Genomic DNA, 13,906 nt, shown 5'->3' with positions numbered 1-13,906 from the left:
GAAGAAAGGCATGAGACAAGAACTAGATTGCCCCTCAAATGGAATGGGGTGTGGGTATGGAGAGGAACCTTGAAAATAGCCTTTATCCTATGATCATAGATTTAAAGACAGAGCAGATGTTAGAAGTCATCAATTTCAGTCTTCTCATTTTATAGATTAGGAAATTGGGTCCAGAAATTAAGTGATTTACACAGAGCTGGTAAGTGTCTGAGGTGAGATTTGAACCCATGTCTTCCTATTATCCCATGATACCTTTCAGATTTTTAGAGTTATACATGTCAGCTGGCTTTGGAATTGGGCTAGAATGGGCTAGATTTTGCTTCCCCAAGAAGGCCTTAGTAGGCCTAGTTGAAACACTTGGGTTAGGGAACATGGTACCTGGCACAAAATAAGCACTTAATAAAAGTTTGCTAAATTGCATTGCCTTGTATTATGTTGAATCAAATTAAAAACTACAAGAGAGTTGCAAGTGGAGAAAGGCTTATAAAGGAGTGTCTCAAATGCTCATTAAGACCAACTCAGCCAGAGATGAAATGAATTTCCAAACCTCATTTGGATGGCCAACAAGGGAAGCAAGCTTACAAACAATTTTTGAAAAACATCAGACACATCCTTGCTGGGGGCCGAGGGAATGATGTTGACTTAACTATATGCCTTGTGCTCCGTCATGTGTTTACATCTTCAAAGTTCATTAAGGGAGTGCAGGAGGAGTTAGGGTAGATCAATATGAAGGACAAACGCCTTTGAAAACTCATCTCCAGTGGGGTGGGGAGATGCTCGCCTGTTTGATTTGTATGTTTGTTTTCCCGCTAATTTTATTAAATCAACTCACAGCCTGATGAATGTTTGCCAGCAAAAGGAAGTCGTGAACACCAGTTAACAAAAGACCTAAAACAGCTGTTTGCTTCAGACATAGCCCTAAAAGTGACAGCTCACATTAAATCTGCCTTTCAGAAAGAACCTCATACTCCTGCCTGCCCCCACTTGTTTTTATTCATTGGATGTTTCTTTTGGTTCATTTCCCAGCCTGTGGTGGCTGGAGCCCTTGGAGTATGTGGTATGGGCAGGTTAGAATCCCACAGGAGATGCTCCCTCTTACACAAAAGTGCTTAGCAGAATGTCTAGCACATAATAAGTGCCTAATAAATGTATATTGACTAACACCTTAATCAGATGATTCTCCATTGACAGGATGTTATTTTTTCTAAGAAAAAGACACAGGTGGAGAGAGTCCATGATCAAATATCGCTTCAGATTCTGCCCCCACCCACCATAGTGCCCAGGGTCAGAAGCGAAAGCAAGCCTGCTGCCTGTGACTTCCACCCAGAAGGACCCAGACCTGGAGGATGTGATGTCAGTCAGCCTGGGATTAACAGACATAATGACACGACCATGCCTGGAAACCAAAGCACAACTAAGAGGCTGAGCGTCTGCGGTCTCCTTTCTGTGGGTCTGAGTGTGACAAGCAAAAACAAATCTTAGCTTTGGTTTGTACAAATGGGACTGGCTGCAGACAGAAGTCCTCCTTTCCCAGGATTAGCAGGCTCAGATTTGGGGGCTTGTTTTGGGAACCAAGCCTTGAAATCCTTCTTCCTTCTCCACTCAGTTAGCAATCTGTTTTCATACAGTTTTATACTTAAGGATTAAGGGGGAGAAGAATACCAGTGGAAAGATCTGGGGGATAATCCCAGGTCTGCCTGTAACCATGTGATCTTAAATTAGCCCAGGTTCAAATCCCATTTTGTCACTGATTGTCTCTTTAACTCTTGGAAAGTAATTTAATCTTTTTTGGCATCTATTTCCTCATCTGTAAAATGATAGGATTGGAGTAAATGATACCTGTTAAGCTCAGATTCTTTGATCATATGAGCCCCTTACCCTTGAGATGTAAACTTCTTAAGGACAGGGACTACATCTAAGAAGGCACAGCAACAGCACAGGGCTATTTAATAAATGCTCAGTAAATAAACACAAAAAGTTTAATTCTGTCTGGTTCTCCACATTTTTTTTGCTGCTGTTGCTCTTGTTGGACAACTAAGTAGCACAGTGAATAGAGTATCAGGCTTAAAGTCAGAAAGATTCATCTTCCTGAGATCAAATTTGACCTGAAACACATAATAGCTGTGACTCTGGGCAAGTCACTTTACTGCAATTACCTCAGTTTTTTCATCTGCAAAATGAGTTGGAGAAAGAAATGGCAAACCACTTTTTAAAAAAGCCCAAAATGAGATAGTGAAGAATTGAACATGAGAGATTTGTAACTTTCCCATACTTGTGAACTCCAATGAGCACTTAAATACATTAGTGAGTTAGAGAATTTGCGAAGTACCATGCTAAATTAGGCAACTGACATCACTTTGTAAGGATTCTAACAGTCAAGCAAAAGGTTTTATGTCCCTCCAACTCAATTCAATTCAGTTCAATATATAATTTAAGTACCTCCTGTAAATAATGCACTAAGCATTGCTGGACATAAAAATTTATATAGTAATCTGTCCTCACGAAGCTTATATTCTCTTGGAGACATATATTCATAAGATATATTCACATAAGAACAGTTTTTATTCTCCCTCACTAGATTATATATTGTTTGAAATCAAGATAGAGTGTGATAGTCAAAGTGTTCCAGAAATATTTGAGATTGGAGAAAATACTTTAAACCAGGGGCAATTGTGGAAGAACTTTATGGAGAAAATAGTATTTGTGCTGAGTCTCAAAGACTTGAATTGTTTACTGCCATGGGGCTGCACAGAAACTCCAAGTGCCATCGTATTACCTCTTACCAACAAAAGGGAGAATCATGAAATTAAAAAAACAGATTATCGGATCTAACCGCAGAAAGAGGAAGCAATTGTTGAAGATCACAAAGAGAGAGATAGGACTCGCACACAGTGCCCAGACCACGCCTTTCCTCCTACATCACATGTAGCTCCTGAGAAGTCACTGAGCTGCCTGCATCTCTTTGCAGATAACTCAGAGATGGCAAACTTGTCTTTTCAGCATCCTCCCAGCATCCCAAGCTTGCTGGCAGCTGAGAGCTCTCAGGGAGTTAGGGACAAATGGCATTGGCTGGAATAGGAGGTGGCGAGTTGGTCCAGTGGATAGAGGCTGGGCCTGGAGTCAAGTTCAGATGTGACCTCAGACACTTACTAGCTGTGTAACCCCGGGGACGTCCCTTGACTCTATTTACCTTAACCCACTGGAGAAGAAAATGGCAAACCACTCTATTATCTTTGCCGAGATAACCCCATGGACAGCATAGCCTGGGTGATCCTGAGGAATCGGATGCAATTAATGACTAAACAAGAACATCACTGTTGGTTTTCCCCTGGAAAGGAGCGCTACAGCCCTCAGAGAGCTGCCTCTGCAAAGCAGTCTCACCCTTTTGGGCACCTTCTGTGGGTGTTGCCCGTTAACTGTCCTTGGGGTAGGACCTGTTACCCCCAAGGCAAGCTCCCTGCGCTCCCTCTGGGCAAGCCCAGCTTCGCCTTCACCTCCTGCATCCAGTCATTCTGAAGCTGCAGACACAATAAAGGACACTTTCTGACACCTCTCAAGTAAAGCACAAAGGCACTGTTAATAGAGCGTGGCATTCTCATTTGTAGACTCTATTCATCCGACAGCCAAGAATTATCAGTACTAATGTTCCTCCGGCTTGCCCGCCCTTTTTTCCCCTTTTTTCTCCTCCTTTCTTTTGCCTCAAGAGTGATTTGTCTGTGTTATGGGTAGGTCTGACAAACCATTACGCATTAGCGACTGAGATGTTGTTTGAAATGGGAAAATTGCTGGCAAACTGCTCCATTAGCAGGCCAAGTAACAAATACTTTCTTCCCCCAATGAAGACGAGATAGCTAAGGCACAAATTAATACAACTGTCTCCCCCACTCCGCCGTGGGGATTACTCTTGGAGACAAATGGTCTCATCACTGCCAGGAATGGGAGATGGTTATATGCAGACTGGGAAGTGCGAGCCTCCTCGGCTCCCCTCCTCAGCATTTTGGGTTTCCTCCCTCCTCCACCCCCATGCTGAGAGCTGAGGGAACACAAGCTCCAAATGAGGAGGTGATGAAAAGATTTGCACCTTCATAAGGCGTGAGATTGATTAGGATGGGATCTTCAGTGCTTAGTCTGGGCCAGAGCGTCATCCATCAAGCCTAATGGAAGCGGGCTCCCTCCCTAGCTCTCCTAGCTGCCTTCTCGCAGAACATGCTTTTGGTGATGCAAAGGCCTTTAAGAGATGATAGGATGGAGAAAAATGGGAAATTTTTATTTTCCTCTCAGCTTCTTCTGAAAAAGCGACAGCTCTTGGGTCTCCAGGGTTTCTGGCACTTCCTAGATTGAGCTGGTGCAGTGACAAAAAAAGGAATTGATTTTGACCTTCAATCTAGATAGTTGTTCTAATATTAAGCTATTCACCACTCCTAAAGCTACCAGAGACCAAGGCTGCAAGCTCTAGGAGTCCTGGGTAAAATGTGATCTAATTCTGAAAATCAGCCCAGGAGATTGGAAAAGGAATCAGGAAATCAGGCCGAAAGCTTAGGAGACTTTGAGGTTGTATCTCCACAAGTGCCAAGACAAAGGAGTGTATAAAATCAGCCAACCAATCAGTGGTTTTGCCTGTGTCATAGTCATCCGTTTGGTTGTGTGTATGGTTTATTTTTTAATGGAATAGCAAGGTGGTTCATTGCTGAGAAGTCATGTCCTAAGTCTATTCTTTATATTCCTTTTCTTGGTGTCTTGGGTTTTTCTGGAAATCTGTATTGATAAAAGATAAATATTGCTGTTATTTGCTAGAATTAAACCCTGGTGCCTCCTGGAGGAGAGAAGGCCTAGTCCTAAAAGCAGTCCTGGACCTAGAGGGTCATGGAAGAGCCAGAGCTCCCAGACCATTCCTCTACAAATTAGGGCAGATATTATATTCTCCCTGGCAATGTACTGCCTCTTAGAAAGGCAGTTGAATCAACAAAGTAGACCTAGACAATTCAATTCATTCATTCAGCAATATTAATTTCATTCAGTCAGTGTTAAAGAGTCAATTAATTGTTGGGATTTTCAAGGAGCTTGTTGAAGGAAACTTCCTTACTGAAGGTGGTATCTATTGCTGAATAAAAAACAAAGTCAGCTCCCTAAAGAAATTTATTGCTCTCTTTCAGTTTATTTTTCAAACAAAAACTCATCTCAAATAACTTCATTATTTTTTTTAAATGGCAGTTTAGCATACTGACTGGAGATCTGGCAATTAAGACAGGAAGACCTGAGCTCAAATTCTACCTTTGACATATGTGTATATGTATCTGTGTGTGTGTGTGTGTACACAGATACATACACACATGTATGTATATATATATATGTATATTGTGTGTATATATTTACATATATATCTATATATACACACACTAGTCATGTGCCTCTGGGCAAGTTTTTTAAATTGTCAGTGCCCTGGACAATTTTGTAAAATGGTAAATTGATAAGAGATGGTGGAATGATATGGAAATGTATCAATGTAGGAAGTTTTCTATAAGAAGGAAATCATGGATTCATGGCAAAAAAAAAAAAAAGATTGTGTATATTTGTGTGTGAATGCAAGTGTGTGTATGAAAGAGAAAATTTTCCCACTTAGAATGCTCTCTCTTTCCCTACCAACTATTCTTATATTACCCATCTTTCAAGGTCTACCTGTTATCATACCTGTTTCCTGATGAAACCTTCCCTCATCTCATTGCTCTAGTCCCTGTTTACTGCCCCTTCACAGAACCACATAACTATAAGGTGTGCCACACAACTTAGCCCTGAATTCCATACTCTTATTTTGCTTTGTAATCTTCTCACACATGTTAATTCCCTTTGCTTGACTAGATTATCAGCTCCTTGAGATCAAGGATTCCATCTGTATCCCCTAAGTCATATGCTTGTAGTGGGTATTCAATATACTCAATAATGTGCTTGTGGATTAATTGATTGATTGACTAACTGACTTTGGGCTCTTTTTTCAGACGCCTGGAACAGAATTCCATTAAATCCATCCCTGCAGGAGCCTTCACACAGTACAAGAAGCTAAAAAGGATGTAAGTTGCTATATCTGGACTTCTGGGGGGTTGGGTGAAGAAGGGAGATGGTGAAATGAGTGATGATCCATGTTTACTCCCATCCTCCGCCTTGGGAGATAGCATATTTCGTGATAATGAGACATGTTGCAGGGATCTGCCTGGGGAGGAGGGCTAAGGATAGTCCTCGGTTGGCTCAGATAAGACCTGGTGAGAAAAGAAGCTTAGGGGACATTTTGTGCTGGAGGAGTGTGAGAGACTTGGGCTAGACATAAAAATCTATCTGATTAGGATTAGATTATTTGGAAAACAAAAAAAGTATGTCTTGGAAAATAGGAAAGGGCATTATCCTGATGTTTACATTATGCAGCCCCAGAGTAAGAACTCTGCAGACACCTTTACCTCCATCACAATTACCATCATCACTTTCCCTAGAGAGACAGTATGGCATGGTGGCCATGGCTTGGTCAAGGGAAGCCTAGGTTTGAATTCCTCCCTCTGAGATTTATGAGCTGCGTGACCAGAAGCAAGCCTCGACATTTCTAAGCTTCAGTTTCTTCATCTGTAAAAGAAGGATAATGTCTAAAGTGCCGACTCCAAGGGGTCATTACAGGTATATAGCAAGGTGATATAATGTTTATACAAAGGGCTTGCATAGGATGAGGCAATCACACACACACATACATACATATACATATATATATGTATATATACACATACACACACTTGCAGAGAGGGAGGGAGGAAGAGAGAGATGGAGACAGAGAGAAAGAGACAGAGAGAGAGGAAGAGAAGGAGGCAGGGAGAGAGGGAGAAAGAGAGAAAGAGGGGGAGAGAGAGAGAGAGAGAAAGGTGGGAGGGAGAGAGGGAGGGAGGGAAGGAGAGAGAGAGAGAGGAGAGAGAGAGAGAGAGAGAGAGAGAGAGAGAGAGAGAGAGAAGGAAGGAGAGAAGAAGGGAAAGAGAGAGGGGGGGAGGGAGAGAGAGACAGAGACAAGCAGAAGAGAAAGAGACAGAGACAGAGAAACTACTCTAGTATCTTTGACAAGAAAATCCTAATAAATATGTGTGTATACATATATATAGTATGTGTATATGTGTCTATATATATAGAGAGAGAGAAACTACTCATCTGTCTTGACAAGAAAATCCCGTGTGTGTGTATATGTATATGTAGAGAGAGAGAATTCTAAAGTCTTAAAATGCTACAGGAATGTCCATTATTATTGTTGTTATGATTGCCATGACTCAGTTTTACCACCAGTCTAAGTATCACTATCTTGTCTAGTCACCTAAAACTCTCTAAGCCTCAGTTTGTTCAAACATCAAATTAGAAGAATGGTTCCTGTAACAATTATGTCATGGGGTGGGATCTCATGGGGATCTCATGAGATTATGTAAAACAACTTTGCCAACCTGAAAGTGTGATCTAAGTGTCAGCTATTATTAATAATTTTACCATTACCGTCCATTCATCGTTGCTAACATGGTAGGAGTTAATACTACTGCTCCTGTCTTTACCATCTCAGGCATATTAAACAGTGAGGTTAGGGTTACTGCCTGAAATAGTAAAGTCACACATAGTGATGGAGCATGATCTTTCATCCTAGGGGCCTGATGACCATGTAGGTCATGTATGGACCACTTCAGGACTCAGAAAGAAAATAGAAAATCCTATGGGCTCCAAACAAAGAGGGAGACTAAGATGGATAGTCCACCAACATGTATTGGTGTGTAGAAGGGCTTAATGAGCACCACCAGGCAATGCCTTTACATGGAATTCAGCTTGCAAAAGAGTCCCTCCTTTCTTTGCCCAAGGAGAAGAGTCAAGATGGTGTTTTCATTCATTTTGCTCCTTTTGTTTCCTCCTCCCCTCCCCTAGGGGCAGGGAATTAGCTGGCAGAAATGCCTGTGAACTGAATCATGTTTTGTCCTTATGCTCAAGGAAGATCTGTTTATCTTTTCTGACTAGGAAGGACTGATTTCTAAAGAAATTGTGTCTGTCTCTTATTTCTCCTAGAATTAAACACAACTGGTAAAATTAGTTAAAAAAAAACAAAACAGGACATTAAGTTTTGCCTTTAGATAATGCTAACATTTATATAACCCTCTGCGTAGCAGGCATTATGCTAAGCACTTCACAAATATCTCATTTGAGCCTCACTACAACCCTGGAAGATAGATGCTATTATTATCCCATTTTGCTGTTGAGGAAGCTGAAGCAAACAAAGGCTAACCTCAAGGACACACAGCTAGTATCTCAGGCTATAATTGAACTCAGGTTGTCCTAACTCCTGACATAAGTGAGTTCATGCTGAATATGATTGCTCTCATCCTTATTTCCCCCCAAATACCTGGATAGATAGAGTAAACTGAAACCATGAGGAAACCCTAGTTGGGGATTGTTGCACTCACCTAATGAGTGTTTCTCAGTGTATTCTGAAAAAACATGAGCTTCACCTAAACCAGTGGTTCTCAAACTTTTGTTTTCAGTATCTTTATCCTATTAAAATTATTGAGGATCTCTCCAAAGCGTTTTTGTTTATCTGGATTATATTTATAGACATTTACCATATTGGAAATAAAAGCAATTTTTGAATTTGTAGACCCTCTAAAAGGGTTTCAGAGATCCCCAGGATTATCTAGACCATACTTTGAGAACTACTAAACTATGCCTAAACTATGACTGGGATGCACTATGTTCCTTGTCCTTGAAAAGTCCTTTTAATAAATAGAATCTTATCTTCTCACTCCCAGTGGCAAATCTAGCTCCAGGTAAAACTTCTCCAACGAAAAATAAAGAAAATAGAAGTCCAAGCCAAAGGAAAAGTAGAAGGCAGTAATATGTCTATCCACATGGACAGATGGATATGGATATACTGTATGGATAGGGAATTCTTGTGAGCAAGTGATTTTTATCTAGCATTATTCTTATCTGTGCATTCAATAGAATAGAATATCTTGAGGTCATGGATTATTTTGTTCTTGTCTTTGTACCATCAGCTCTCAACATAACACCGAGCATATTGTTGACACTATAAATGCTGATCAAATTAGGAATGGAATAGAAGTTAGGGAGTTAGATTAAATTACTTCTAAGGTCCTTCTAACTCTAAAATTTTCTGATTTTGATAACCCAGGAATTTGCTTTTCCAAGTCTTTTTTCCCATCACTACTTCAAAACAGGTATTCATACCACTGAAACTTCCAACTATCCAGAGAAGCTTACTGAATGTTCATGTTTTGTGTGAATTTCCATCACAGGACTGACACAAGTTTCCATACTAGTTATGGAGAATAAACTTGTATCCCAGGAGTCTGGCGACCATGCAGACTCAGCCCATCCTAACTAAAGATATTAGAAAAGCAAAAGGGAATCCATTGCATCTTGGCACTCCAATAGGAACACAACCACTATGAACAAAAGTGAACTTTTGTCCATAATGACTTGTTAGTCCACCATACCAAAGACTATGCTTCAGGAAGGAAGGGTTAGGATAATCCTGGTGCATTCACTTCCTAAGACCCTTCTGTGAAAAGAGGGAGCTGAAGAAAATCTCAATTTAAGCTGGTGAGTTTGCAAATACAATCTGTGGATTTGTTAGTGGGGATCTCACTGGCTAAAGGGATAAGCTGAACAGCTGTAGCTAAGAAGCTTGAACCTGTGCAGTATCTTTCCAATTAAAGACTCACAAAGAGGGGGATGGAAACTGATTGTTCTATATTTTTCATGTTTTTTTTAAAGGAAAGAAAAATATGCCCAATAGGTCTCCATCCTCAGGCTCCAACTGTCCTTGTTTAAGAGAACCAAAGAGCCTTAATTATTCTCATTTGAAGAAACCATTTTCAGGAGTGTTTTCAGGATGCTGTTTCTTCACAGTTGTTCTCCTCATTGCCTTGACCCTTGGAGGTCCTATCTTCTTTCCTAATTCACACCAAAGCAAAGAAAATTGATTTTCTTTCTTTTATAGAAAAGAGGTGTTAAAACATCATTGTAAATATTGCATGTCCCTACCTAGCAGCTAAGTCCCATTTCTAGTTCCCAATCCAAGTAATTTCTAGAAATGAAAACTCCCTTTTAGTGAATGGTCATTAGCAAAACCTGAAGCTGGAATCAATCACAGAGCATTTATGGAAATTGATATGTGCCAAGCCCTCTGCTAAGGATACAAATACAAGCACTGGGTATAAAAAGAAATACCAATTCTCAAATAGCTTACATTCTAATGGGGGAAATTTATGTAAATATAAATATATATATATATATATATACATATTATACACATACATGTATATGTATATATATGTAGATCTCTACGTGCATGTTTATACAGAATAAGTATAAAGAAAATAAATGTAAATGCAAAGCAAACACAAAGTAGTTTGGAATTACTAGCAATTAGAGGATCAAGAAAAGCTTCACATGGACAATAGTGCTTAAGCTGTATCTCCAAGCATTGACCGATGGAACCAAATCCCTAAAATTGTAAGTTACTAATAAGTTGCCAATTTGTGTCAGGAGAAGGAACATCTACCATGAAGAGTTTACTTTTATGATGCACAATTTTGGTCCAAGTCCATGCTCATCCAGTAAGGCAGAATAAACTCTCTGACAGAACTGGTCCAATCATATAGATAAGTGTTAGTAAGTTTCTAAGGTACATCCTTTCTCCTATGCTCTTGACACCCAGGAAGTGAGGAACTCAATTTTCCTATTTGTTTGGGTTTTTTTGTTTTTGTTTTTGTTTTAATGTTGGAGAGGTTCTGCAACTCACAGTGCTTTTAAAAAATAAAAAATTAAAAAGCTACAATAGTTCCAAACCTCATTTCAGAATGGCTGCTCCTTCCAGGTGCACACATCTTTATGGCTGAAAACATATTTTATTTGCCCACCTTTCTTGGCCCAGAGATTCCACCTAATAAGATATTTCAGTTGGCTCAGGTATCTTGCTGCTCGAGGCATTATTCAAGTCTGAGAGGGAAAGCAGCTGGGAGATTTGGGAATAATGCATAGGGTTTGTGGACAGTGAGAAAGAAAGTGGGGAGAGGTATCATCAAGAGAATCATTATGTGATAAACGTGGCAATAGGATGAGTAATAAAGAGTTGTGGATTGGGAATCCAAAAATCTGAATTCTGAGTCCTGCTGTTTCATGAATGCTTAAGTTTTCCCATCTGCAAAAAGAAAATTGGGGACTAAATGAGCTCTATGGGTTCTGCTAGTCTTGAATACTTTGCTTTTAGGAATGACTTTACTATTTTATGAATGATTCTATGATTTTTATGACCTAAATTCTTATTTTACCTCATCAATGTTTTTCAGAGACATCAGCAAGAATCAGATCTCCGACATTGCACCAGATGCATTCCAGGGCTTAAAATCCCTCACCTCGCTGTAAGTGGAGAATACAGTTGCAATGAGAAATGGGAAAGGGATGTTTCCATATTTTTTAGAAGGTGTTTATCATGGCTTTTATGTTCCCCTATGCACTCATGGCAACTTTGTAAAGAAACAAATATTTCTTGGGGAGAAGGGGGAATGGAATTGATTCTGCAGAATATTTGTACAACCCAAATGCATTCTTTTTATTGATTAAATGCCCTGCAGATTTTCTAGCTATTTGCTTCTAATTCTAATATATCTCTTCTTCTAACATCCACTCTCTCCCCCTCCCATTCTGTGATCTGTAAAATTGTTGCTGTGGTAGAAAATGTATGGAGATGACTGGACTCCATGTTCACTACTGAGCCTGCTCTTTTTTTTCCTATTAATTTGGAAGTGGAGGTTTCTCCCATATAACTGTATAAAAGGATGTTCAATTATTGCCCCTTAATTTGAAGTACTCTCAGGAGCTAACTGCAAGGGGAATGCAGTCTTTTTAAAAACTATTAATCATTTTCTCATGTGTGAGTTTGTGTGTGTATGTATATGCTTGCATGTGTATTCTCCATTTCTGGAATCATCATGCATCCCAATGGGTAGGACATGTCCACCAAGAGCTTCTGGCATCAATATAGTATAGTAGAAACACCACTGGGTTATAAAGCTCAAATGAGATAATGTACTTGAAAGTGTTTTCCACAGGTTTCAGAGGTCTTTTTGTCATCATTATTCATCTCTGGTGGCCTCCATGCTCTATTTTAGGTGATGAGATTCAAACTCTCATGAATTAGGAATGCCGTTCCTTCACTCACTCCGTGTAAAGCTTTTGCCTTGTTATTACTTGAGTGGATAGTTAACAAATTACAGATTTTGTTTTTCCACCAAGACCCCAGTCCGTTGGGAATAAGCCGAGAAGAGGATCAGGGAGGCCTCTGATTCAGCTGCCGCCTGCTGCTTCTCGAGTAAATTAGTTTTGGTTTATCAGATGAAACATCTGTCTGGGATATCAGAGACAGGATTGTGTGCGAGATTAGTATCTGCTTATTGTATTAAGGATCACAGGGAAAAGGAGAGAGGTCTGCCAGCTGCCAAGTTGCTTCTGTGCTCTCTCTATTTCACATTCCTCTGGCAGGATCCAGAAACAGTCTAGGGACAGTTAGTCTGACATGACCTGCCTGCTGTACCCCACCAGGATGCCAGATTAGAAGGAAAGCTATTTCATAATCTGGCTCCTCTACCAATAAGGTGTTAGGTATATTTAGACATTGTGTTTAGATATCCACTCCATTTTCATTGGTCTAGGGCTTATTCAGACCACTTTGGGCTACAAACAATATAATGTGGTGATAAGAACATTGGACTTTGTTACTTAAAACTGGTGTGATGTTTGCTAAATCATTTGATGTCTTTGGGCTTCAGTTTCCACAGCTATAAAATTAAGCTAGAAATCTAGATTAATCCCTTGATCACAGCCCATCCCTTTCTCACTTTGTCAAGTCACTTTCAGCTCTGCCTATAGCCCTATGATTCACAGACTCTTAAATATAAAAGACACTCCTAGAGGTTAGAGGGGCACCTGGTTCTAGATTTTCCTGAGCATCAGATTCTGGACCAGAAGGCCTAGATTGGTCCAAAAATAGGAAACATAGTATTTAGGCAACACAGAGTGGATCAAGCTTTCACTGTGCCTCGTGGTGCTGTGGGTATTGCCCAGTGAGGCTTGGAGAGCAGGTTAGCCCTCCTTCTAATCAACATGTTTACTTCTGCTCAAAGTCAACAGGAGTGAGGAGGCTGTGAGCAAAGAGACTAATGGCATAGCCCTCTCTTCTCCCTTTCATCCTTTCCTCTCCTCCCCAAGCAGTACTCGCTTGCTACCCTAGAAGCTTTGACATCAGCCATGAAATAGTGGGCAGACAGTGACATTAGTTCATTTGGCACGGTGAGCAGCAGAACATTAATATGAATTACAAATGTGTGCCTGAGCCATCATGCTGACTTTTATTTAGTCATTAATTTGTTGAAACATTAATGAAACACACCCACAGGCTGAGCAAAAAGCATGGAAATGCTTATTCCTTGCTTCTAGTAGCATCAGGAAATGGGCTGTTTTGTTTTATCATTTCCATTTACCAGTTTTTCCCCCTTGCTCAAAGAGGACTAATGAGAGTCACAATCTCTATGGGAATTGGATGTTATGATCAGATTCTCTTTGAAGAGGAGTCTGTGGGGAATAGAGATGGAGGCAGAAGTAGAGAGTATAAGAGAAACTATGTGGTACCTATGGAAAGAAGGTTTGCATTTGGAGTCAGAGATCAGCTTCAGATCTTGATTCTACCACTTATTATCTGTGTGACCCTCAGCAAGTACATCACCTCACTTCTCTGCGCCTCAGTTTCCTCATCTGTAAAATAAGAAGGTTGAACCAAATGGTCTCTAGGGTCCTGTCAAGCTCTGATTCCTTTGAGCCTATAAATCATTTCTTT

The 13,906-nt window shown here is 40.2% G+C and overlaps 1 protein-coding gene across 3 annotated transcripts in view; it reads left to right on the top strand.

The window, feature by feature from the left end:
• SLIT3 (slit guidance ligand 3) overlaps positions 1–13,906 on the top strand; it is a 778,163-nt gene that overhangs the window by 620,825 nt on the left and 143,432 nt on the right. For all 3 annotated transcript variants that reach the window (XM_051978878.1, XM_051978877.1, XM_051978879.1), the window contains exons 10-11: positions 5,994–6,065; positions 11,364–11,435. In XM_051978878.1, the coding sequence (XP_051834838.1) occupies positions 5,994–6,065; positions 11,364–11,435 (144 nt within the window). The remainder of the gene's footprint in view (positions 1–5,993; positions 6,066–11,363; positions 11,436–13,906) is intronic.

Source organism: Antechinus flavipes, chromosome 2, assembly GCF_016432865.1.
Source record: "Antechinus flavipes isolate AdamAnt ecotype Samford, QLD, Australia chromosome 2, AdamAnt_v2, whole genome shotgun sequence".
NCBI lineage: Eukaryota > Metazoa > Chordata > Mammalia > Dasyuromorphia > Dasyuridae > Antechinus > Antechinus flavipes.
The sequence above is the reverse complement of the archived record's forward strand: the minus strand, read 5'-3'. Positions and strand labels throughout refer to the sequence as shown.